General features: G+C 37.5%; 1 protein-coding gene and 1 long non-coding RNA gene across 6 annotated transcripts in view; both read right to left on the minus strand.

The window, feature by feature from the left end:
- LOC105391923 overlaps positions 1 to 23,789 on the minus strand; it is a 129,267-nt gene that overhangs the window by 522 nt on the left and 104,956 nt on the right. Inside the window, exons 2-7 of one of the 5 annotated variants that reach the window (XM_011563492.3) lie at positions 20,071 to 20,193; positions 19,019 to 19,132; positions 4,829 to 4,964; positions 3,972 to 4,087; positions 3,634 to 3,733; positions 67 to 3,465 (exon numbers count right to left, since the gene is read on the minus strand). In XM_011563492.3, the coding sequence (XP_011561794.3) occupies positions 89 to 3,465; positions 3,634 to 3,733; positions 3,972 to 4,087; positions 4,829 to 4,964; positions 19,019 to 19,132; positions 20,071 to 20,115 (3,888 nt within the window). In that variant the 5' untranslated portion in view covers positions 20,116 to 20,193 and the 3' untranslated portion in view covers positions 67 to 88. Of the gene's footprint in view, positions 1 to 66; positions 3,466 to 3,633; positions 3,734 to 3,971; positions 4,088 to 4,828; positions 4,965 to 6,411; positions 6,802 to 17,514; positions 17,728 to 19,018; positions 19,133 to 20,070; positions 20,194 to 23,789 lie in introns of those variants that run through there. The other 4 variants (XM_038120468.2, XM_011563495.3, XM_038120466.2 and 1 more) reach the window with 4 other exon arrangements.
- On the minus strand, positions 13,752 to 14,310 carry LOC105391924. Its single transcript, XR_960956.3, has 2 exons — positions 14,053 to 14,310; positions 13,752 to 13,971 (listed from the first exon to the last, which is right to left on the minus strand). It is a non-coding gene; the product is annotated as an uncharacterized LOC105391924 (long non-coding RNA).

The following is a 23,789-nucleotide window of genomic DNA, read 5'->3' on the forward strand; positions in this document are numbered from 1 at the left end:
CTTGTAACAAACTTGTATGGCAAACAACTTGTTTAAAAAAAGAACAATAGAAAAACAGACGTTTACCTCAATTCAGTAGCACCATCGTCTATTTGGCCATGCCTTGCTTCGCCCGCCGCTCCCACTCGGCCCTCATCTGCAGTATCCCCTTGAACTGTGGACTCGCGTCCGCCTCTCCTGTCCCTTTCTCTCCCACCTCCTTCTCCTTCTCCACGTCCTTGTCTATCACAGCTGTCTCTTTTTTCCCTTCCGAAGAGTTCCTAAACGGTTTGACCTCTTCGTTTCTTTGCCACGGCTTTTTAGTCAGCGTGTCGGCTTTGTAAGCCAACGCTTCGCTTTTGGCAATGTTTTGCATGTCATCCCTGTCGGTTGAAGGGAATGTTCGGTTTCGTAAACGTTTTTCGGGGGTAGAATCTGAAGATTCTTTCTTGTATTTGTTGACTTCTGTTTTGTATACCGGAGCGCTTTCTCGTTTAGGGTTGGATGTTACACTGCTTATGCTGACGCTTCGCTGGTAGTTTCCGAATTGGCTGACTCTAGCTGCTATGTCGACTATTCTGTTCTCTTCTGCCTGGTCTTTCGATTCTTCGTTTTCCTTGTCGCTGTCCCGGGATTTTATTGAAGCATTGAATTCGTTCTTCAGAAGCTTAGATCGTGTAGCGTTTTCATTATTTTCCTCATTTTTAGTTCTGTTTTCAGCTATTTCTTGAGCTAATGTTTCTGCTTCGGAGTCTTTCAGTTTCAGAGATCGTCGCGCAAACACTTTCATTAGTTCAGGCTCATCATTGTCGTTTTTCTTACCACTTCTTTCTTTGACTAATGTTATAGGTTTTTTACGGTAAATGATGGTTTCTTCGTGTCTGTCCGGTGTCCTGGGTTCGTTGCTGTCGGTACTTTGGATGGAGCTTTTACTACCGAAGCTCGAATGTGACTTTTGATCCATGGAGATGCTATCGAATATCTTTTCAGTGCTTCCTTCAGTACTAACCGAGTTGGCCCTAAGTTTTTCAGGTTTGTCTTGGTACTCAACACTTGTGGACTTTCTTTTGAAGAATGCCTTTGGTGTGGTGGATGGACTTTGCGGAGAAATCGAAGGTGGCACTGATCTTCTGTTAATAACTGGAGAGTTTTTATCTTCCGGTTGACTTTCTTCAGTTAAGTTTTCTTTTAATTTGCTTATTATCATAGGATCCTTTCTGATTTGTATTTGATGGGTAGTTTTGATCTCTGCCACTTCATTGTCTTTTTCAACAACCGGAGCGTCGGGTTTCTTTGGTGTCACATTGGCAGTTAAGACAACATTAGTGGTGGGTTTAGCGTCCACTCTGTTTAGTTGAATGTTGAGGAATTCAGGAACACCAGTTTTGCCAATTTTTTGCAGCTTCTCCTCACTCTTAGCTACTTTTAGTGCTTCAATAATCTTAGGGGCTGTGGAGCTTGGCTCTTTATTAATGTGGGTAACTGAAATGAAATTCTCATTCTCATTTTTATCTTCCTTTTGCAAGTTACCAGCCTTACCGTTTTGGCTCAGAGAGCTCTCAATAGAAATAGTCTTACGTCTATCATCCTTAGGCTTCTCGGGACTACTTTTAACACTATCTAAAGAACTAGACTTGAGTATTGGGGCAATAATGGGCTTAGGCGAACTAATAATGTCATCAATCTTAGCCTCAATCTGGGAGATGTCACTGTCGCGCTTTCTGCTATTCCCAGTCTGCAGATTAATATGTATAGTATTAGCAAACAAATTCTTCTCTTCAAGATGTGGGTCCGTCTTCAAACTATCAAGGTAGCTACTGTCGGTGCTCGGTAGACTATCATAGTTCGTTTCCGGGGTGTGATGCAAGCTGTAGTTTCTGGCCGAAACCCGTTTCGAGAAGTCATGTCTATCACTAAAACTTTCAGAGCTTTGGTTCACGTTTCTTCTGTAGTTGACCTCCCAGCTCTCGAGTAGAGGTTCAGAGATGCCGACAATGGCGGGCAGACTCGGCATCTGACTCTCTTGCGAGCTGAGCGACGTTGTTTCAGAAGCATAACGGAAGCTGTGAGATTTGCCAATACTACTGCGGGACTCGACATATTCTTCCCCAAGAGATCGAAGGCCGGATGCCACGTACGCCTCTTCTGCTTTCACCACGTGATGGCATTTATGTTCACGAGACTCCACTATCTGCCTTTCTCGTCCGTACTCTGTAACGTGTTCCGACGAGCGGTTGAAATGCTTTATCTTGTCTGAGTTCTGGTGCAGAATACTTTTAGGCGGCGAAGCAGAGGCTGATATAGCTATGTTTGGATTGAAATACGGAATGTTTTTGGGCATACTGCCGGAGTGGAATACATAGTCGCTGTGAACGTTTCTGCGGGTAGCTCGTAAAGGAGGTTCGTCTTCTGAGATCACTAGCGAGGGAGAGAGGCTGTCCGCTTGCGCACAAGCTATTTCATGATTAATAAATGCTTTCGACGAAAATGGCTCGACAAGTCTTTGCACCGACGCCGGCGGTCTCTTAGACCTGTCGTGGCCGTGAAGACTAAAAGACTCCCGTTTATACGACTCATCTATAGCTTCTTTAGAAGAAGTCCTTTTTGTAGATCGTTCTACAATCTTTTCTGTGAACTCTTCGTGTCTACTATACCTATGCTTCATTTCTCTGTTCAGCATTTTGTCGGTTTCTTCAGCGATTTTGAGATCAGTAATGTTGTATTCGACTCCGGAAACTTTGGCAGCGCTGTAGGCGTCTTTGTAGACCCCTTCTTGGACGTAGGCCCCCTTGTTGTCCATTCTCTTGTGCATTTGGTTGGCGAATGCTCTCTGACCACCAGATTTGTGAATGTTCTTCTCAGGGACGGCCGGCTTCTGATCCGGCGGGTAGCCTTGATACGTGAACCCGCTTTTCTCAGTATCGACAGACTTATACTGCTGAGGCTTCTCAGTTTTAGTCTTCTTATTATCCTGCTGTCCCTCCCCGTCTATCGTGTCTTTCTTGGATTTCTTCCCGCTCTTCCTGAGCAGCAAGCGGCTGAAAAACGACTCCTCTTTCTTAGCTCTAATGTTTTCGTTCTCAATCTTCTTATCTGACTTAGACTTCTTCTCGTTCTGGCAAGACTCTTCGGTTTTGGTTTCGGTGCGGAATCTGGACATTCTTTCTTCGTGGTAGATCTGAGATTCGCTGGTGCTGGCTGCTGTGGGTTTGGGGGATTCGTCTCGGAGAGATTTTCCTTGGGAGCTGGACTTGCTTCTTTTGATGGAGGATCTTGGGGTGTTGTTTTCTGCTATGCTGAGTTTGGCGGGCGACTGGCTGGCTTGGCCCATGAGTTGGCTGAGGGCGAGGCCTGGAGGCAAGGACGATGACTTCAGCTTGGTATCGCTGGGAGTCTCCATCACTCGCTGAAGCTCTCGGTTCAGTTGCTGCTGGTGCTCTTTGACGGTGATCTGGTGCTTCGTAGTTGTCGATGAAGAGAATGATTCTGGAAGGAGACAAGACAGACGTTTAGCTGGGATACTAGCTAATTATGTTTTACAATCACAATTTGATAACTAGTTTCTAAGCATAACAAAAATGATGATTTGGGGAATGAAACATAAAAACTCGTAAAATATAGTTATTGGATATCGTAAAAAAGAGCTTATCATACCAGTAACGACTTCTGAGCTTCTGTAAGTGACTTCAGGAGTAGTGCTTCGTATCATTTCTTCGTTCAGTTCAGGCGTTATCGGCAGGGCGGATGCGGCAATCTGAAACAGTTAGGGGATGACATTAGAGAAAACTTTCGATAGGTAGGTATGTTTAAGTAAATAATGTGTGATGTCAATGTTACTTAGGGCCTGTTTCAAAATGATTGGATAATGGCTACCTGCGTGATGAAGACATGATGTCACTGTCTAAAACAGCATGTCTTTTATCCCATAAGCAGCCATTATCCAGACATTGTGAAAGAGGTCCTTACACTATTACTCTTATTAGTGCCATTACCTGTGTGTTCTTTTTCCGTCGTGGCGCGCCGTGCGTGCGCCGCGGCCGCACCGCCATCTTGTGCTTGGCGGCGGAGTGCGACAGCGGCGCCACCCCCGTCGGCGGCTCCGACGAATCTGGACACGCAAGGAGCACGTTTTAGATGAGCTTAGCTGAGTGGAGGGCATGAGTTTATGGAGAGGGTTGTGCTAGTATTTTCGCGCTTGGTAGTCGAATTGGGGATCGCAGCTTTACAAATCTGCGGTCTATGTTCTAGCTAGCTGATTGAACAGTCTAGCCACTAGTCTATGGCTTCTGATATGTTATATGCCTTGAATGACAAGTAAGGGGATGATGCCGCGGCCGCACCGCCATCTTGTGCTTGGCGGCGGAGTGCGAGAGCGGCGCCACCCCCTTCGGCGGCTCCAACGTTTTAGATGAGGTTTCAAAGTATTCGTATCAAGGACTTCACTCAGTGCAGACATACAATTTCGTCGACTCCAGGCAACAATCATTTACTGATCACAGACACAGACCTACTACATCCACTAGCCACAGCACTAACGACTGCTAATTCTCTAAGGCCTTTAAGGTATTGTCCGGCGGGCTGGACAATACCTCGCAAAAAAATTGACCATAACGTTGAAATACCCTACTATCTCGCTTAGTGGTCTCCAATCGTGTTATTCATCCGTCTCATCGGCATATTATGAGAGTAGTGGAACATATAGTCCTTTTGTCTACTACACTAGCTTGGGCACTAGGTATACATAATCTAAGCTAGAGATAGCTAAGAACCAGGAGGTGTTTCCCCGAAATTTCAAAGAAAAAACTTTTTAGAAGTGAAGCCGAGCTCGTTGGCAACTTATATCACTCACTGTAGAAGTCGGAGGCGTCGCTCCGGTCGTGCTGGTCCAGGGCGCCGCTGCCGGAGTCCTCGTCCATCTCCGAGGAGCCCACGCTGAGCAGCGAGCCGTCGCTGCATGACGAGTGCGAGATGCCGGCATGATGGCGCTGTGGAGAAAGAGAGGGGTATGTTAGAAAGAGATGCAATTGAAAGAGTGGGAGATGCCGGGATGGTGGTGCTGTGGGGGAGAGAGAGAGGTATGATAGAGCCTCACAACTACTATATAATATCCATCCAGGGATGGATGGATATAATATAGTAGTTGTGAGGCTAGCTAATGTATCAGCAGAAAGAGTGGGACATGCCCGCTTGGTGGCGCTGGGGAGAGAGAGAGGTGGGATTAGAGAGAGATGGATAGATGTAGTATTTTTGAGGCTGACTAATTGTATCAGAAGGAAGAGTGGGAGATGTCCGCATGGTGGCGCTGGGGAGAGAGAGAGGGTGGGGTTAGAGAGAGGTTGATGTATTTGCTAAATACAGGATATAAGTACAGGGTTCTACCTTTTTTGGCCTAAGATTTATTTGCCTAATCTCGTATTGCATAGTAACGTTTGGTCAAAGTCTCGTTTCGCCGAAAATCGTATGGCATAAATCTCGATTAGTAAAAAGTTATTTCGCATTATCTTGTTTAGCCTAATAATGGTATAGCCAAATCTTGAATAGCCTAATAATAGGTTTATAAAAAGAAATAATATTTGATTGGCTTTAACTTTGACGGAGCATCTCTCTATATCGCAAACTGGTGCCTTGTATTGTTTCCGCTGTTTGGAAAACGCTCCGCTCCGCTTCGCTGCGCTCCGCCTTGGTTTTGATGAACATGTGCACCTAAAACGCTCCTCCTCGCTTTGCTCGTCGTCGCACCTATATATTTTAGGTTTCGATCTCATGATTTTTCAATCGATTTTTTAATCATTCAATATCGTGATTTTCGGGATGTAGGAGAAAAATACCACAATTTGTACATTTACTACATACCTACTTAATATATGATTTATTAAGATAACATTAGGAGAAACAAGATTATACATAGGTATAGACGAACATAAATTTGAGCAAACGAAACTTAGGTGTTTAAAGATTGTGCCTAAAGAGTTTTAGACGAAACGAGCCTTATGCCACATAAGTCTTGGCAAAGTGATGGTTCGGCCAAAAAAGTTTAGACCATACGAGTTATGCGAAATGAGTTTTGGTCAATAAAGATTATGCGAGATGAGGGGAACCGAAGTACAGCCGTAGATAGGCGAAAGTGACGGACGTTAGTGGAGACCCTTTGCAGCTTTTGGGTGCCATATAGAACATCAACAACAACAGTAGATGTGAGGAAGATTAGAGGGTGGAAAAGTCGATTAAGTTTATCAGATTGCTGCAGATTTCATGTTTCATTTTCGCAATGTCAAACTAAATATAAATTTTAATACACACAAGAATCGGATTTTTAAAACATTACTTCAGGTTTTTTTTCTTCAACAGTGGTAAATATTAAATTTAGAGCCTTTAATACCTTTACCGACAGATATTGTTATAGCTCCGTAAACATATATTCTATTAACCAACCTTGATATTAGCACTAATATGTTTTCTCCGCGGCGGCCGCTTCACCTGCATATCCTCAGCCTGAGTCACATACAGCATCATCTTTATATATTTACGTAAGTATATAAATTACTATTTACTAGCTCTTATGTATTTGTAGTGTCCTAATTAGATTCACACATCACAGCGTTTTTGTAGAAGATTTATCACAGTTTTTATTGCACTTTCTTATTTTGATTCTTGTCACGACATATTTTTCGGGCGAGTGTTATTGCTATAGAATAAAAAATATGGTTGATGAAAGCTGCACAGTTTTATATTATTTAAATCGTATAAATAAGTATAGCATAAAAATGTAAAATTCCTAGTGTATGTAACACTTATATCACTGAAGAAGGACTAGGTTATCCGTGCAAAAAACTTTCCTTGATCGTCACATTTCATGTTATCTCGGATATACGTACCTAATATAAGTAGATATTCACAATGAAGATAAGATTATAATCATTTACAAGGTGAACAGCTTTCTACTTGTATCGATAAACTGTTACATAGATAAAGTAGTGGTTGATTGATTCCTGATAAACATAATCATGCAAGCTTATGAATTTATGATTGAAGTTCATACGTTTAAGTACCACCATTTTAATTGAGGCTTAGTATAGATTCGGATTTAATGATTTTGATACTTTATAGGTACTTAATCTAATAGTTTTAGTAGAGTGCAGATTTACAGTGGCATAATTCGGGGATCTAAGTATTTATTTATTTAAGTACTTACAACATTAAATGAATCACTAAAATATGCAAGAGTTTTACACTATCTACCAAAACTTCTGTGAACACTCAACCGAAGTGAACACCCAGAAATTTTATTTTTAAAAAAACTTTTCGACATATCACAAGTTAAAATGCGTGAATCGTGACATCCGTTTAGAAATTACCCCCCCACTAGCAATTAACATAGTCACAATTAATCAGAGATAGCGTGTGCACATTTCTCTGTCCGCCATTGTACTCACCCGCTGAAATATACCACAAAAAGGTGACAATAAATGTGCAGAACGCGTGACGTTTTTTGACAAATATTCTCGCAATGCGTTAGGAACTAATTTCTTTGTTATTCGCCGGTTTTTTCCCTCATTAGCACCATTTTGAGGCAATTATAGTTTTAAATGGAGGAATTGAAGTTATATCCGCTGCCGGATTTGCATGTGGATCACTTATTTTATTGTGTTTGCCGTTTCATGCTTCAAGGTGATAGATTTACAAGTAACTTTACATAGTAGTAAAATACCTGAATTTAAAACATCTTGGGGATCATAATATGGATACATAAATTTTCATATTAGTTACGTAGGTGTATCAAATAATCTGTCTGGCAGTGTAATGGTAAGCATCCACCTTTAGGCGTCGTACGCAACAGACGCATCGCATTCAGTATTCTTTGTATAAAAACTCACACCAGTGCGTTCACTACATCGGCATTGATAAAGATAAAGAAAAAAAAGATTTATTCAGTGTCTAGCACTAGTCTAGCATTGCCAACGCCTTCTCCTAGACACTCACGTCAAAATCCGTTTGATCCAATACGTACGGTCAGGTGCAGAGAAACCTGACCCCCTCTCATACTAACAATGCTTCTGAGGGGGGTCAGGTTTATCTGCACCTTACTATACTACTACTACTACTACGTACTATACCGATAGGTGCATGGACGCTTACCTTAAAAAGGCGCGGCGAAAGTTATTGTAAGTGCGTGATGGGAGAGCGAAACTGTACATCAGTGCAAACACAACAGTGACGTAACTGCGACCGAGCCTAACCGTATTACTGTTACTGTACCGACATTACATAAACGTGTTAGCAATTGATTTAGCACTAACACATGTATTGTTCTGTAATGTACCGGCGAATTTGATTTGAAATGGTGCATCTTTTGTTATTGTTGGCTTTAGCTGCGCTCTACTTATTTTGAATTCTTAGCAATAATTCAATCTCTTGATTTTTTATCACTAAAAAACCGCACTGACTGCAATAATCGACGGTAAGACATGGGTGTACTCCAAGTCTGGAGGGTTGTCTGGTAGAGATTGCTATAAGCAATAAGGCCGCCTCTTTGTACTGTTTTATTTTTAAGTTTTGTTTTTTTTTGTTAGTTTTGTTCTTGGTGCACATAAAGTGTATTGTATTGTATTGTTATTGCCATAATCTCCACGCTTGGCAGGCTGGTTGGAGACTTCACTCAAAACATTTAACACCCAAGACCTGAGAGCAAATATCTGTCCCTGCCGGGAATCAAACCAGGAACCTAGCATAGCAATCAGAGTCACTAATCTATATTTAACACCGGCAACCAAGGAGTGTTATTTTTTACATTAGGTAGGTAGTTTGTTGTGAATTTTTACATACATGCTTATAGGTAAGTACTCACGCCTAGAGGGGTAGGCTGAGACTATGAATGAACCTCTACCACGATCCTGACAAACATTTACAGATTTAAATAATTATCTATGATCGCATACTAATAATCTTAGAAACCTCTACTTCTCAAAATAATACAGACAGTATTTAAATCCAGATAACATTCACTTTCCCACGTGCTCTAAACATGAGTTTCATTAATTTCCCGGAAGAGGGGTCTGCCCCGGCTAACTGTCAAACTGTTTCAACACGGAACGGCACGTGATTGGCTGTCAGCCGTGCATCACAGAACTGATTGGCTAATCGAGGGAGCGTAATTACGGAACCACTGAGATTGATAAAAAAATATTTATTGAACTATTTATTGCCCAAATATATTAATAAGTGTATAAAGGGTGAAATAAGAGCTAAAAACATTTTCTACCAGTCAAGTACAAGAAAACCAGTAATAATATGGTGTGCAAAAAAATGAAGACGACCGAATGGCGTAGTGGTTAGTAACCCTGACTACTGAGCCGATGGTCCCGGGTTCGATTCCCGGCTGGGGCAGATATTTGTTTAAACACAGATATTTGTTCTCGGGTCTTGGATGTGCCCGTAAAATGGCAATAGGCCCGCCCCCTATTACATTGGGACTAACATAACACTCTGGCGAATAGTGGTTGCAGCAATGCACCTCTGCCTACCCCGCAAGGGAGTACATTAGTACAAGGCGTGAGTGTGTGTGTGTGTTTTTGTTTGCAAAAAAATTGTCATTATGGCTTAGGGGTAAAATTATATAGACTGCGTATTTATATTGAACAAGACCTACAGACTTATCAATCAATAAGTGTTTATATTATAATAAAACGCTAAGTATTAAGCGTAATACTGGTAAGTACTCGCATTGTTGCACAATAATTGCATAATCTATTTTATTTTCACTAATAAAAGGAAACAAAGGCACTCGATATATTTTATCTATATTACAGATGTTTACAATCTAATGTATTTGTGTTCGTCTATATGCCCATATTTGGTCGCAAAATATAATGATAGTTGATAGCACTTGAGATGTAAAACTTCTGATATCTTGGATTATCGATATTATGATATGAAAGGTATATATATAGGTAACCTACAAATATGTTTTATTTATTTTTTGTATATATTGCAGCATGTAGGTAGGTATAGTGGTAAGCGGTACAGATCTAAAGATATATTTTCTTACCTAAAATGCTATCAGATTAAGATGAAACATAATCCATTGGGGACATTACATAGAATAACGGCTTAAAAATGGTTATTGCGATTAGGAAAACATTTGGTTGGAAATTTTGTAGAAAAATGACTAGGTATGTTTAGAAAGCCTTTTTTTTGAACTTGTAAAGTGCCCAGAAAACATATATACGATATATCTTCATATAAATGTAATATTAATGATAATAATACCATCCCATTATATTTTCCGGGTCATTGTAATAGAAATAATATAATTTAATAGATGTGTTTTAGATAAAGTATAAATGGCTCCATGATAATAAAATACTGCTATCAGATTGTAAGATACATTTTTCCACAAGAAAGAAAACTGACTTTTACTCACCGAGATATAGGTATTATGTGGTTAGCACTTTACGACGCTTTAGCACCTATCAGAAAATTTACCCGACAACGATGGCCTCTACGTACCGGTGATAAGGACTACATTTTAAATTACATTATATGGATAGGTGAAAACAATTGAAAGTGCCGGGAAAGCGCAAGCCAGAGCATCCAGTCTACGAAGAGCTACAGAACGTTAGAGAGAAAACTGATAGACAGATCTGAAGTGACTGGGCGGCAATAGTTAGGTTCAATGCAGGTAAAAAGTGCATGTTTTTATGTTCTCAGTCTGTCGTTACCTTATATGGTTAGGATTGTGCTGTCTAGTTAACTGCAGTAACAACTGCGAAGTGGAAAACCCACGAGAGTGAGAAAAAATGGCTGAGATGCTGATTACATTAAATATATTAAGACATTTTCAATAAAGGCACGTCAAGAAAAGAAGAATTTAATTTGGCCTATCTTTTATGGTCAGCCTGTTGGCTAGGGTAAAAAAATAGGCACACAACCACAAGTCAACATAATAAATACAATAAACACGCATATTTGACGGTGTGGAGTTCTAAACAAGCAGATAAGATCTACCTAATACAGCGTGGCATTTTCACATTAGCATTATGACTTATCGTGAAAACTATCTGCATCCTGTAATGAAAACCGTTTACCTAGCCGTTAGCTATTCACGCACACGTGATTATAACATAACCCGATATGCATAATTTAATTCACAGACAGCGGAAATGGAAAATAAATCAGCATTCATCACTGATTTAAGACATGATTGTGTAAATGTAGGTTTAAAACCTTCGTGATGCATGTCTGAAACGAACAATTCAAACGTATACCTATCTTATTACTCTGTCGGGACTTTTAGGAATACATTTATAGGGACGGTATGGTGCAGGGGTTAGGGGATAGTAGTATGTTTTGTTGATAATTCCATGTTAAATTTCTGCTATTACAATAAAGTCGGACATTTAATTAAAAGTATACAATGAAATAGATTAAAAACTAAATTTATTTCAACAAAACTATGTACATATTCTTCATGCCGCGTCTCCCCCTCCCTCTTCTTTTTTCGTAGCTTTGATAATCACAAATATCAAAAGTATCAACAATACTATCGCCGTAAGAATTGCGATGATACTCCAAATATAGCAACATCGTCTCCGGATGCCTTCCTCGCAACCACCGCCTCGACAGGTCACTGAGTCCATAAGGGATGATGGGCCAGGTTATTTGTTATTTATGAGAACCTGGTACCAGCAGTGGTACAGAACAGACACTAAACTGATGATTACTGAGAGGCTTGGGTCGTTTGTAAGCTTTTAGCTTAGATAGGTACTCATTTCGTATAACTAGTCTGCTGGGACACTTGGGAAATCAATGTTTATTCACACAGATAACAGATTGAAAAATATTAATTTAGACGCAGTACAGACAGAGTAATACCGAAACACAGAACATTAAAGATAAAGTTTAAAAAAAAACTTGTTTCGTCTCTTTTTCCTGTCTGTATTTTCCGCACTTGCACAGATTTTTCAGTTTTCCGAAAATCTTCTGAAACTGAATAAGCCAGTTTTTACAAATATTTAACCGATTTGGCGCATTTTAAGTAGAAAACCCATAGAAGTAATAAATAAAACCTTAAGAAGCAAAGAGCAAGATAATTTTATGTGGAGAGAAACTTATGTGGTGGTGAACAAAATCAAACAGGAATCTTACAGGAAGATGCAAGATGTTCAAGACATGCAAAGTCTGACTGTGATCAATATTCTGCTTTGTGTTTTGGTGAAAGCAGGAAAGAAGAAAACTGAAGTCGTAATCTACAAGATATAAGGAAATATTACATCCGGTTTGTTATCCAGCTCATATAGACGTTGTTTACCAAGTGTTTACCATGGAGCCATGTCGTGAGGGTGGCTGTGAGGAAGGGAATGCTAGACGATTACGATGGATTCTCATCTGCTGTATAATATGGCTAATTATTATAGCACTTATTATATTTATGAGTTTGTATCTTGCTGATGTTATTAAATTGTGACAAGTTGGTTAATGGTTACTTATTTTGTACCATAAGTTACTCAAGTTACTTTATGTTTTGTACTAAGGCAGCTTTGTGATGGAAATAAAGTAGTTTAAATAGAATAGTAATTTGACTTATTTTTCTATTCTTATGTTGTATGCTGGCACTGTGTTATGATGATGAAATTATTGCCTATAGTCGAGATAACTTCCAAATTAAAGTTACCATCAGTCTACTGTAGAATTATAAACTTTAATTTAATATTTACTAATTTGTATCTTTTAATTTTAATTTTTATTAATGTAATTAGGATATGATATGGGCTTTTTACACCTGAAATAAACCTATAAACAAGTATAAAAAGTAAAATAATTTATTAAATACACAAAGCTTTCACATTACAAAGTAAAATATATCTACCACCTACTTATATATATATGACACACAATACAATAATTATAATTATGACGATGATCCAGAAGATGATACAGCCTATGATCCACCACATTTTGTTGGAGTCCCGGAGGCAGGCGCCTCCCCTGCATGGCTTGGCCATATTTTGTCTGAGATCGGGCAATTGCACAGTTTATAAGCCTTTTCTATTCGGTGGTACCCAGCGTCCACGTCTTTTAAATTAAAGCTCAATGTTTGCTTGAATAGTTTCAGCAATCTGTTTTCACTTTGCTGTTATAATTCATTTTGTAAATCTTTCGTTAGAATATTGTAATAAATATTTTGATTGGCACTATTGACAGGATGACGGATCATGGTGATGACAGAATCAGACAAGATCAGTACCAAATTTTGTCTTATCTTTGGATTGATCCGGTTTTTTCAGTTAGGCTGAAAATAGTTTTCATATCAAATCTTTCTTCTATCGAGGAAATCGAATGATTATTTTGAGTTTCTGACGAATTTTATGTTCAATATCGATATTATTTTAAGGTTGATGTATAAGAAGTCCTTCTTTTCTTTACTATCCTCTCTCTATTCCCCTTATCATCCCTTCTACATCCTTTCGGCATTTTCTCTGCAGGTATTTCTGAACATTTCGTATTACAAAAATATACAAGTTTTTTTATCAAACAATATGGTCAGAGCCCTTAGCATAAATTTTCATCGTGAACGTGAAATAAAATTCATCGAGTAATTTTGTTTGAAAATATGAACAGCACTCCTAGCAGTAGGTAGCAGAACTAAAATTTCCCTATAAAATTCATCGAGTAATTTTACTTCACCGTCACGATGAAAATTTATGCTACGGGCTCTGAAAACTTAGGTACTTATCTCATAAAACTATACGAGTGTTTATGTGACAAAATAAAAATCAATTATCCATGTCTTTATTCATTATACCTCTACAAACGCGAAAATAGCGACTAACACAATCGAAACAAAAATTACACAGATAGCACAACCTATCAAGAACCTGACCTTGTTTCCAGACATCCAGCTATTGCCGATCACCTCGCCTCTTTGTATTATAGCCATGTTCACATGTTCAAAGGTTGAGAATATTTATGTTAGGGCTTTTAGTAGTAGAGATACTGAAAGTGAAAAGATAATCATAATAAGAACTTTGAACGGCGTCCAGTAGGTACTGAATATTCAATGGTTACGATTTGTACCAATTGAAATTGCTTGCGAAAAAGTTGAGTCTTCACGAGTTTTGTTCGTTTAATTTAATTATTATCTATATTATGCTAGAATTTTGTTTACAAACATTACTTTTTTATTGGTTATAATTTGATGTTCTTAATTTTTTGACACATTTTACTGACAAAGATCATTGTTGTGTAAAGTTACAGATTTATGTCTCATCCTGCGAATAATTCCGTGATTCATAAATGAAAAACAAACTTTTATAAACAATATAGCCACCAATGCACCTATATAGAGTAAGAGTAACTTAACGTTTTTTTTAAATACCTATCTACTGGAAATCAGGCTCAGACACATAGATATAAAGTGATTCTATCAGACAATATGATAATATTGGCTACATTTTTCTGCCAAGTAGCTCAGTCCACACCCGACACTCGCGCTAAGCCGATTAAAACACGCAGCCAGAGCCGACATAAACCAATTTCACAATTAAAAATATTCACAACAGCCCACAGACCGACAGACACACTTGTACGGTTTCCGCTGTTAATGTTGCGACAAAGCGAAAAAGTAGGATTTGGTGTGATCGTCGTGTTTTTATTTTTTGAAAAGTTTTAAAAGGATTCGAATTATGTCAAATGTTGCTTTTACAAGTTATATTCACTAGGTTTCTAGGTTCATTACGTTCCACTAAAAAGAGCCACGTTTGCGTATAAAATAAAAAATAGACTATAGTAACTAGTTACCAATATGTGGAGTTGTGGACACAGACAGAAACTTTACACCCTATCTGAATAGAATAACTTAAGTATAATTTTTCCTTCGACTTTGTTTATCAGATACTGTACAGTGTACAAGCTGTTAGCTGTAGGCTCTAGAAAGCGACATTAAGGTTCAACAGGGTCAAGCCAATTTGTTGTAAGCGAGAGGTAATTTATTTTTTCTAACACAAGAGAAACTATACATATAACGAAGATAGATATTAGTTATTGACGCCACATAAAATAGCTGCAATATGTATAGAATGTAGTACAAGATTATTATAAAATAGAAAATGTAGTTTTCTATCAAATATACATATTGTATTCAAAGTCAACGAAATAAAATAATTTAAGATGCACTTTGACGACCAAGTGGTTTGTTGGTTAGTGGCCGTGAAAGCTACGCCTAAGGTCTCGGGTTCGGAAAAAATATTTTGTAAATCGACGACATACTCAAGAAAAGCCATATATGAAGTTTCTGAAACCGACGAGAGTGTATGAAGAGACTTATGAATGTCAGAGGAAGCCAAAGTATTTCAGGATCGTGGCACGTGGAGGTCCATAGTCTGCCTACCCGATAGCTCTCTGGTAGACAGGCGTTAATATTATGTATGTTGTGTGATATCTCCAACTAATCTGGCAAGCGTGGGGATTAGAAGAATAGAATAGAATACTACTTTATTGACTTAAAAACAATTTACACAAATAACAATTAACAATACAACGCAATAGGCGGCCTTATCGCTAAAAGCGATCTCTTCCAGGCAACCTTTGGGTGAAGGAGAGACTTAAAGAATAAATGAGGAAGGTGTACAAAATGCTGTAGTAAACATTAGCTATGTCAATAACTGTCCAGTCCCTCCAGTATCCCTGCCCTCTAGTCTAGGAAGGGTGTACTGCATTTGATTATCAGTAGCTGTGCGTTTGCGTGCGGTTAAGATGATCTTCATAACGAAATTAAATGATGCATTGATTATTCGATCGTAGTTCATTGCAGGTCATTGTATATTTTTAGTATCCACTTATTAATTTCATGTTTAATTGTTGTTGTTCATTGTTTAATTCCACGAAAATAATTCAAACATTTAGTTTTAACTACTTACCACTTAAAACTAAATGTTTGAATGGTTGACATGAAATTAAACATGCGTGCATGTAAACACACGCATTCAGCATTGATGGTCATGGGACATAGAAGATAAACAGTAGGCTTTTTTTAAATCATTGTTAATATCCTACACGTTTTTACTTTGAAAGATATCAACCGAAACAAGTCTGACAATAGATATTCTAACATGGAAAATGAAAGTATCTATCAACATACTGTTGATATATATTGTATGTTATAATACCTAGCTATTATCAAATAAATCCTATGATAGTATTATGTATGTTTCCTGCATTGCGACCCATTAAATGCTTTCATTCATACCTAATCCCATATACAGAATTTTATTTGTAGTTTTTAACGTTAACTAAACTTTATGAAGTGTTAAAATTAGGCATAACAATAAAAAACTGTACAAATGTGGTGTTAAAAATATTGTAAACGGATATTAAACTATTCTCCAAATCGCGTAAAATTCAAATTTAATGTCTCAATAATTGTTATAATTTCATCTACACAATAATATTCGTTACCCTCCATTTACTAAGAGTTAATAACGGTACAAATTAGTTTCGGTTTTGTATGCCACGGTCGTTGCGTGTTGGTGTTATAATATTGTAATTATTTTATTGCATAGCTACATGGTACAAGGGTACCAGTGTGTATTATAAACCTATTCAACATGCACATTAGTACAACACAACGTTAGGCATATCTACATATAAAAAGTTCCTAGCTACATAGGTATTTTTAAAGTTTTTACTATGTCATAATACAGGGTGTTGCAAAAAGGGTATATTAAGCCGAAAACTACATGTGGAGCATGGTACCTATATCTAAGCCCAAAAGTAAAATCGGAATTTAATAATCGCGAAAAAAATATTTATTATCCATAGAAACTTTGTTGATCGTGACTTTTTACTATGGAGAAATAGTTTTTTTTTGTATAGTGTGTTAGATAAGTTCTGAGATGTTTTGAGTTTGACAGTTCTAGAGATGTCCCATATAATTAAATAATTATTGGTTTAATCTATCGATTTTTGAAATTATAAATATTTATTATAGGTGTTAGATTTAGATCAGCCTGCATCCCACACTGATCATATCTGATAAATGTATGGAATAATATAAGTATGAAATAATAAATGGTGCTGAAGAAAGCTATAGGTTACATTTACAGAAAGCTAATACATCCTATTACTTATTGTTAAATCGTTACAAAATATAGCTGTGAAAGAAAATCCGTTTTCACTCACTGCTTTCTAACACCTATTTTTTTATTTGCTTTTCCGACTTTATTGACTTATGTGTTATGTTATTAGTAAGTACTTACTTATGTTATGTTAATCTGACATGTAGTTGCTAGAGTATTATTTGCATGTTGGTTTAAAATAGGAATAGCTTTTTATTATTTTTATGTTCTTTTTTTTTTTTTTTTTACTTAATAGGTCATCCATCAGGGTACTTTCAATGTATAGCCAGATCAATTAATTCGATTATCAAAGTTCCTAATTAACGTAAAATATTCGATTTATTGCTAAGGATAGTAGAACTAAATTCGGTAAATAAAAAAACCGTCAATCAGCTATTTGCTAATAACTGTCAGCTTTCATCACCATTTTTGTAACACAATCGCAATCCAATTAAACTGTTCTTAATTCACAACACTATATTCATTCATACCATTGTTCAACACAAATCTTTCACAAGGCATAGGCACTAATGATCCGTTTGTTTTTCGGAAAAATATTTCGCGCGGTTTTTGTTTTTTATTTATTTTCTTTTTAAATAAGGCGCGCGAGCGTTATTGTCTATGGTCGCGCGTAGACTGCCAGTGCTAGTTCCGATCTGACGATTTCAAGCAGTGTGCGGCAGCCTTACTTGGTAATGTTTGAGGTTCGCAATAACGTTTTCAATACAAGTTAGATACCAGATACTACTAGTAGAGGTTCTCCGTAGATCGTAAGTGTGATCGATTTTTAAAACATACTGTAAAAAGCGTTTATGGTTATTATTATTAAATTCGTTGAAGAGCCTTTGGTTTCCTAGAATCTAAACCCTTGTAATGTAGTTATTATTATTATTATTAAATTCTTTATTGCACATAAATTAATTTTGTACATAGGCGAACTTAATGCTAAAAGCATTCTCTTCCAGTTAACCTTGGGCGTTGTGGAGAAAGTGATAGGTAGTGCGAAAGACAATGAGGACAGTTTAATTTTGTTTAATATCTATATTGTTAAACACTAGAATATATACTTACTTATACATAATATTATAAAATAAACGTATACCTACATACATAATTTAAATATATAGTTACTATAACAAAAAATTAGTAGTTAATAGTAGTTAATATTACATTAAGGCGTTTTAAATTAGGTAGTTGTTTTGTGCAAAAAATGATACAATTTGTAAGTTTCAATGTTTCAAAAAACAAAAATATGACAACACCGAAAAACCTTGAACTTACCAAGGCTGGCTTTTTGTAATGGTTAGAAACGTTATTTTCTAATTAATTATTAAGGGTCTACCGTGACGGTTTCGGTTAAATAGTAGGTAGGTACCTAAGTTAAAGGTAGTACGAGTAATTAATAGAAGTATTAGAACTTTGGTAGGGAACAAGAATCGTAGAATTTACTTACTTCATTGTTTTTGTATTTACACAGAAAGTAGGTATCATCCTCCAAAACTACTATGTAAGAATCTTATGGTGATATCTAATCTTATTAATCAGTATGTTCGCATGATTATCACTTTTCATTTTAGCATGTGCTTCTTCAATTGATCATCTTCTATGATAACGATTTACCTAGTAGGTACAAATTTTAGTATGAGTTACTGAAGTAAACTACAGAAATATTAAAGAAAATTAAAACTATTGAGCAAATCCCATAGGTAGGCAGGCACTTATATTCAAGATTATTTCTACTACTCTTGCGAATTAACTGTGCACCTGGCCAGCAAGAACCCGGGGTCAGGCCAGGTACGCCAAAGCTAGTTAATTATGACCTCTGGTTTTTGTCAGTCAGGTGGACAGTTAATTCGCACGGGTAGTAAGTCCCTATAACGATAGCCCACATCCTGAAAACAATACCTTAACAACAAGATTCCTCTTACCTTGTCAGCTTTGTCAGTGGGTGGTGAAGCGGGGGGACTCCTCGGCAGCCCTAGGTCTTCATCATCGTCGCTGTCTCCGCGGCCGCGTCGACGGACCGCCGCCACTAGCTCCGCCTGGCGGGGGAAACAGGAACTTTAGTGACGCTTGCTAGTTCCGCTAGTTGGCGGTAGATGGCAGTTTTTGAAGTTTGTGATTTTAAAGAGGTTATTTTTTTACAGTGATATGTTTACGGTTTGTAAAATCAATTTATGCTGATACATACCTAACTGTATAAACTAGGGTAGCATCTACAATAATCAGTAGGTATAAGGGACTAATATGACAATGTATTTATTGAATATTACAGGAAATGATAAGTGATATCGCCACTCGTATATGGGTCTCTATGAGTCGCTTCCTTTGCACTTATCTCCGCAATACGCACTGCAACACGCAGTATTTAATGATTAATTAACGAGAAATAATTACGCAAACTGTTTGTTTTGTTTGAGGAAAATTGAGCATTTTTGATATTTTGTGGTAGGAAATTTTACTGTCAGTTCGGACAACCTGAAAGCAACAAGTCTGACCAGGGTAGTTAGTTTAGTTTTCTAATTTCATTACTTGTGTAGCTTGGGAACACCTATTTTCACCTAGAGTTGATTTATCAGGTTCATATGCATGGTGAAAGGATAAGACAGTAACATTAGTTTATCATGTAATACCTGATTAGGTACACCTACCAAGTAGATACAGTGGCGAGACAGTTCCTCGGTTGAGCTCTACTATGTACTAGCAATTGATCGATTTCTCGGCCGAGGGTACTGTCTCGCCACTGTACTCGGTACGTGTAATCAGGGTTTAAGGCAAGTCTACACATGAGTAGACGGTGGAGTGAATACGTCACCCAGGGAGGTGCCTTTCATGCATCCTCATTCCCTTTTTAACTGCAAACCAACGGATTCATTAATCTACTATATGTAAATAAATATACAAGATGTTGTCCCATTATGGCTTAGTATACCACTTTTGCAACACCATGTATTATATTAAATTTTGTATATAAACAAACCCAAAATTTTATCCAACAGAATCTCTTCCTCCATGTTCGGCTCATATCACTCACTCAACTTGGCACCATTTAGGAATATTTCACTTTTACTAGCTATTTATCACAATATCTAGACTGATAAATCTTAAATTATTTACAAAATAATGTAAATCAAAAAGTATAAAACACACTAAATTAACACAAGCACATCACTAGTGAAAAGTTGCTCTAAAAAGGTTCGTATCCTGAGAAACCGAAACTTTTTCAAGTATTAAATATTTCTTCTTTACTTAAAATAGTCTACAACTCGACTGCCTATGACGAATATTATTTTTCAACTGACTCGAAATTTAAATAACAACAAACAGCCAGTCATCCCGAGATAGCAGGCTTTTGAGAACTAATTTTGAAATACCAGGAATTTATACGTAAATAAGGAAACCTATTATGGTCCTTTTGTTTGTGTTCATCCCATTCTTTAGCTCTGCTCTATTAATAGTGTCCTAAACGATAATGAGTCATTTAAAGTTGTTACCTGTTTACAGGATAAGTAGGTACAGGTAGTAAAACTTTTGGTGTCAATTTCTCAATCTCAATTCTCGGTTAGAGCATAACCAGGGAGTAGTGGTTAACTTTTGACACATCTGACGTTTAATTTATAAATCAATCCCTGTCGGTTAGATAACCGACAATGGAGAAATTGGCAAGGCTATTTTTGGTTTAGGGAATTCGACTTCGAGTGCAGTAGAGTACAGTAGGTAGGTATCTAGGATACTTTTAACTGGGGAAAACGTTTGAGGATAGTTAATGTATGAAAAGATGCTATAAGTACAGTCGATAGCTATGTCTTTGCATAAAATATGTCAGTTTTAGGAAACTTTCTATAGAAGTACTAATCTAAATCATGTAAATAAGTACCTACTTAAAGGGAATTCACTCTCGTTTAAATTAGGGCATGCAATACCGTAATACCGGTATTCGTAATACCGGGATCCCGTACAAAATTCCCGCTTTTTTCAATACCGGTATTGAAAGTTAATACCGGTATTGAAGTAATACCGGAATCGGACTTTTTTAGGCTATAAATAAAGCGATTAAGATTTAGTTAGCCTTGTGTGTGTATATACTGTGAAAGCGCACTTGTTCCCAACCGTTTAATGCAGTTTTCGGCTGCTAGAAATCTACTGTTGACCATGCGTAAACCGGCACCGGATGTAAAAAAATAGTTTATTCTAAAATTTAAACTCTAAAACTGATTTCTCGTAAAAATCTACAACAAAATACAGAATATGATTGCATTTTCTTGTTTTATTTTGATGTATACGACCTTTAAACACAGTATATGCCATTTATTACAAGGAAGTCTAATACCGGTATTAATACCGGGATCCCGGTATTGAGTTGTAATACCGGAACTCAATACCGGTATTGAAAATTGTTCCGGTATTGCATGCCCTAGTTTAAATCTCGTTCCAATTAAAGAGTTCATAATTCTTAATCTCTGAGAATGTAAATGACTTATAATATAAAATGACTTATAATGGTAATGACTTATACATTCTACACTATTTTGCATGAAGCGATAAATAGTGAATAGTGTAACACTTTCCCACGAAATTGAAAACTAAACCACTTTGTATTGTTCATTTGCTATTATCATAGCTTCAGTCAAACATTCATGTCCTGCATTGTTCGTTCAGGGAAATTAAATAATGTATTAGTGAGAATTCATTGGCCAACTATGCAGGCACTTCAAATATACAATTGCTTTATTAGCAGGTGCAGCAATGCACCTCTGCCTACCCCGCAAGGGAGTACATTAGTACAAAGTGTGAGTGTTTGTTTTTTTTTATTAGTAGGTAGTAGCATAGAATAACAAGTACAGTAGTAGGTAGTGTCTACAATACTTTTACTAGATGAGGCAAGCCCAGGATCTGTAGGACCTTTGGCAGAGAGCTAAGTACCTATATCTAGCAAATGTGATAATTATGACGATGTTTATACATAAACATGTACTGTGCTACCACAAAAAACTTTAAACACTGTTTAACAAGTGTCTAAAACGAAATTTGTCAATTTTGTAGGCGTTTGACAGCACTAAACATCTGTTAAATACTGTCTAAGTTTTTGTGGTAAGGCCCGTAAAGTCTAACCTCACCTATAAATTTAACTAAGTATCAGTTTTTAATATCGCTCTATTGAACTATTGTGACTAAAATCATAATGCCTGAATAGGTTCAATTCAGTTTGATAATTATTTGGATTTGATGTAAGGAGGTCTTTCCTCACTTTTAACTAGTTTTTCTACTACCTACCACCTACTAAGGTTTCATAAAAACTTCTTGGACTAAATTCTAATACCTACTTCTATTTTTTAATTTTACTGTATCTTTCAAAGATTGACATGTTTATAGGCAATAAGTCCAATGTATTATTACTGTATTACAGTGTTTTTCAACCTGTGGGTCGCGACCCCCCGGGGGGTCGCGAAGCTTCTGTAGGGGGGTCGCCAAAGGGAGAAAGAACTGGGTACTTTACTTTTTTTTAATAAAGACTGTATTAATTTATTAAGTAAGAGTCTTACTTTAAAAATACTTTTACTTAAAATTTTCTTAAATGCGAAAGTTGAGCTTGTTTTTTATTCATTAAATTATCCCATCGTGGATCTGTTTTAGTACAATAGACCACATCCACACAGTAAGGCAGATTATACAGAAGACCGAAGAGTATAATCAGCCTCTATGTTTACTGTCTAGCCTTTGTGGACTATGAAAACGCCTTCTACTCCATCGAGACATGGGCAATTTTGGAAGCATTGCAGATATTTCAAATCGACTGGCGCTATATCGAGGTGTTGAGGAGTCTGTATGATGCCGCTACTATGACTGTCCAAGTACAGGACCACAAGACAAGACCTATGCAACTGCAACGAGGAGTGCGACAGGGCGATGTGATATCTCCGAAACGGTTCACCAATGCATTGAAAAATGTCTTGATGACGTTGGAGGTACGGACATGGCATACACATACATGTCACACCCCCGCTTCGCGGACAACATCGTTACTATGCCAGAATCTCTGCAGGAACTCAGCTGGATGCTGGAAGTGGCCTAAATGCAGCTTCCCAACGTGTAGGCTTCGGGGTATAAACTTGGACAAGATGAAAATCATGCTCATCAATGCTCACATCGAACCGGAGCCGGTGATCGTTGGTGAGGCAACAATCGAAGTTGTGCAAGATATGTCTACCTCGGGCAGACTATTCGACTAGGCAGAAGCAACTTCGACAATTGAGGCTGCAGGGCGTATCCAACTGGGTTGGGCTAAATTCGGGAAACTTCGTCACATATTCTCCTTGGCCATCCCTCAGAGCCTAAAGACAAAAGATTTCAACCGATTAACCATTAGACTGGTCCACCGATTTAGAGTCGCAGCGTGCTATGGAGAGAGCTATGCTTGGGGTTTCTCTGATAAATCAAGCTGAAGTGGTAGTGTGCTGGTCATATCTGCCGAAGAACCGATAACCGTTGGGGTAAACGAGTTCTCAAGTACAAATCACGACCACAAGTATTTATTTTTTGTATACTACATATTTCCTCTTTTTCATTTTCATTTCACACTTGAAAACTTTTATTCAAGATATTTAAATGCGCAAAAAGTCGGAAAGAAGAATCTAATTTCAAAATGAATTCCGGGTCGCAAACGCAATGGCATTAATCGCATGTATGGCCCGTATCCGA

The sequence above is a fragment of the Plutella xylostella genome, chromosome 14, assembly GCF_932276165.1.
Source record: "Plutella xylostella chromosome 14, ilPluXylo3.1, whole genome shotgun sequence".
Taxonomy (NCBI): domain Eukaryota; kingdom Metazoa; phylum Arthropoda; class Insecta; order Lepidoptera; family Plutellidae; genus Plutella; species Plutella xylostella.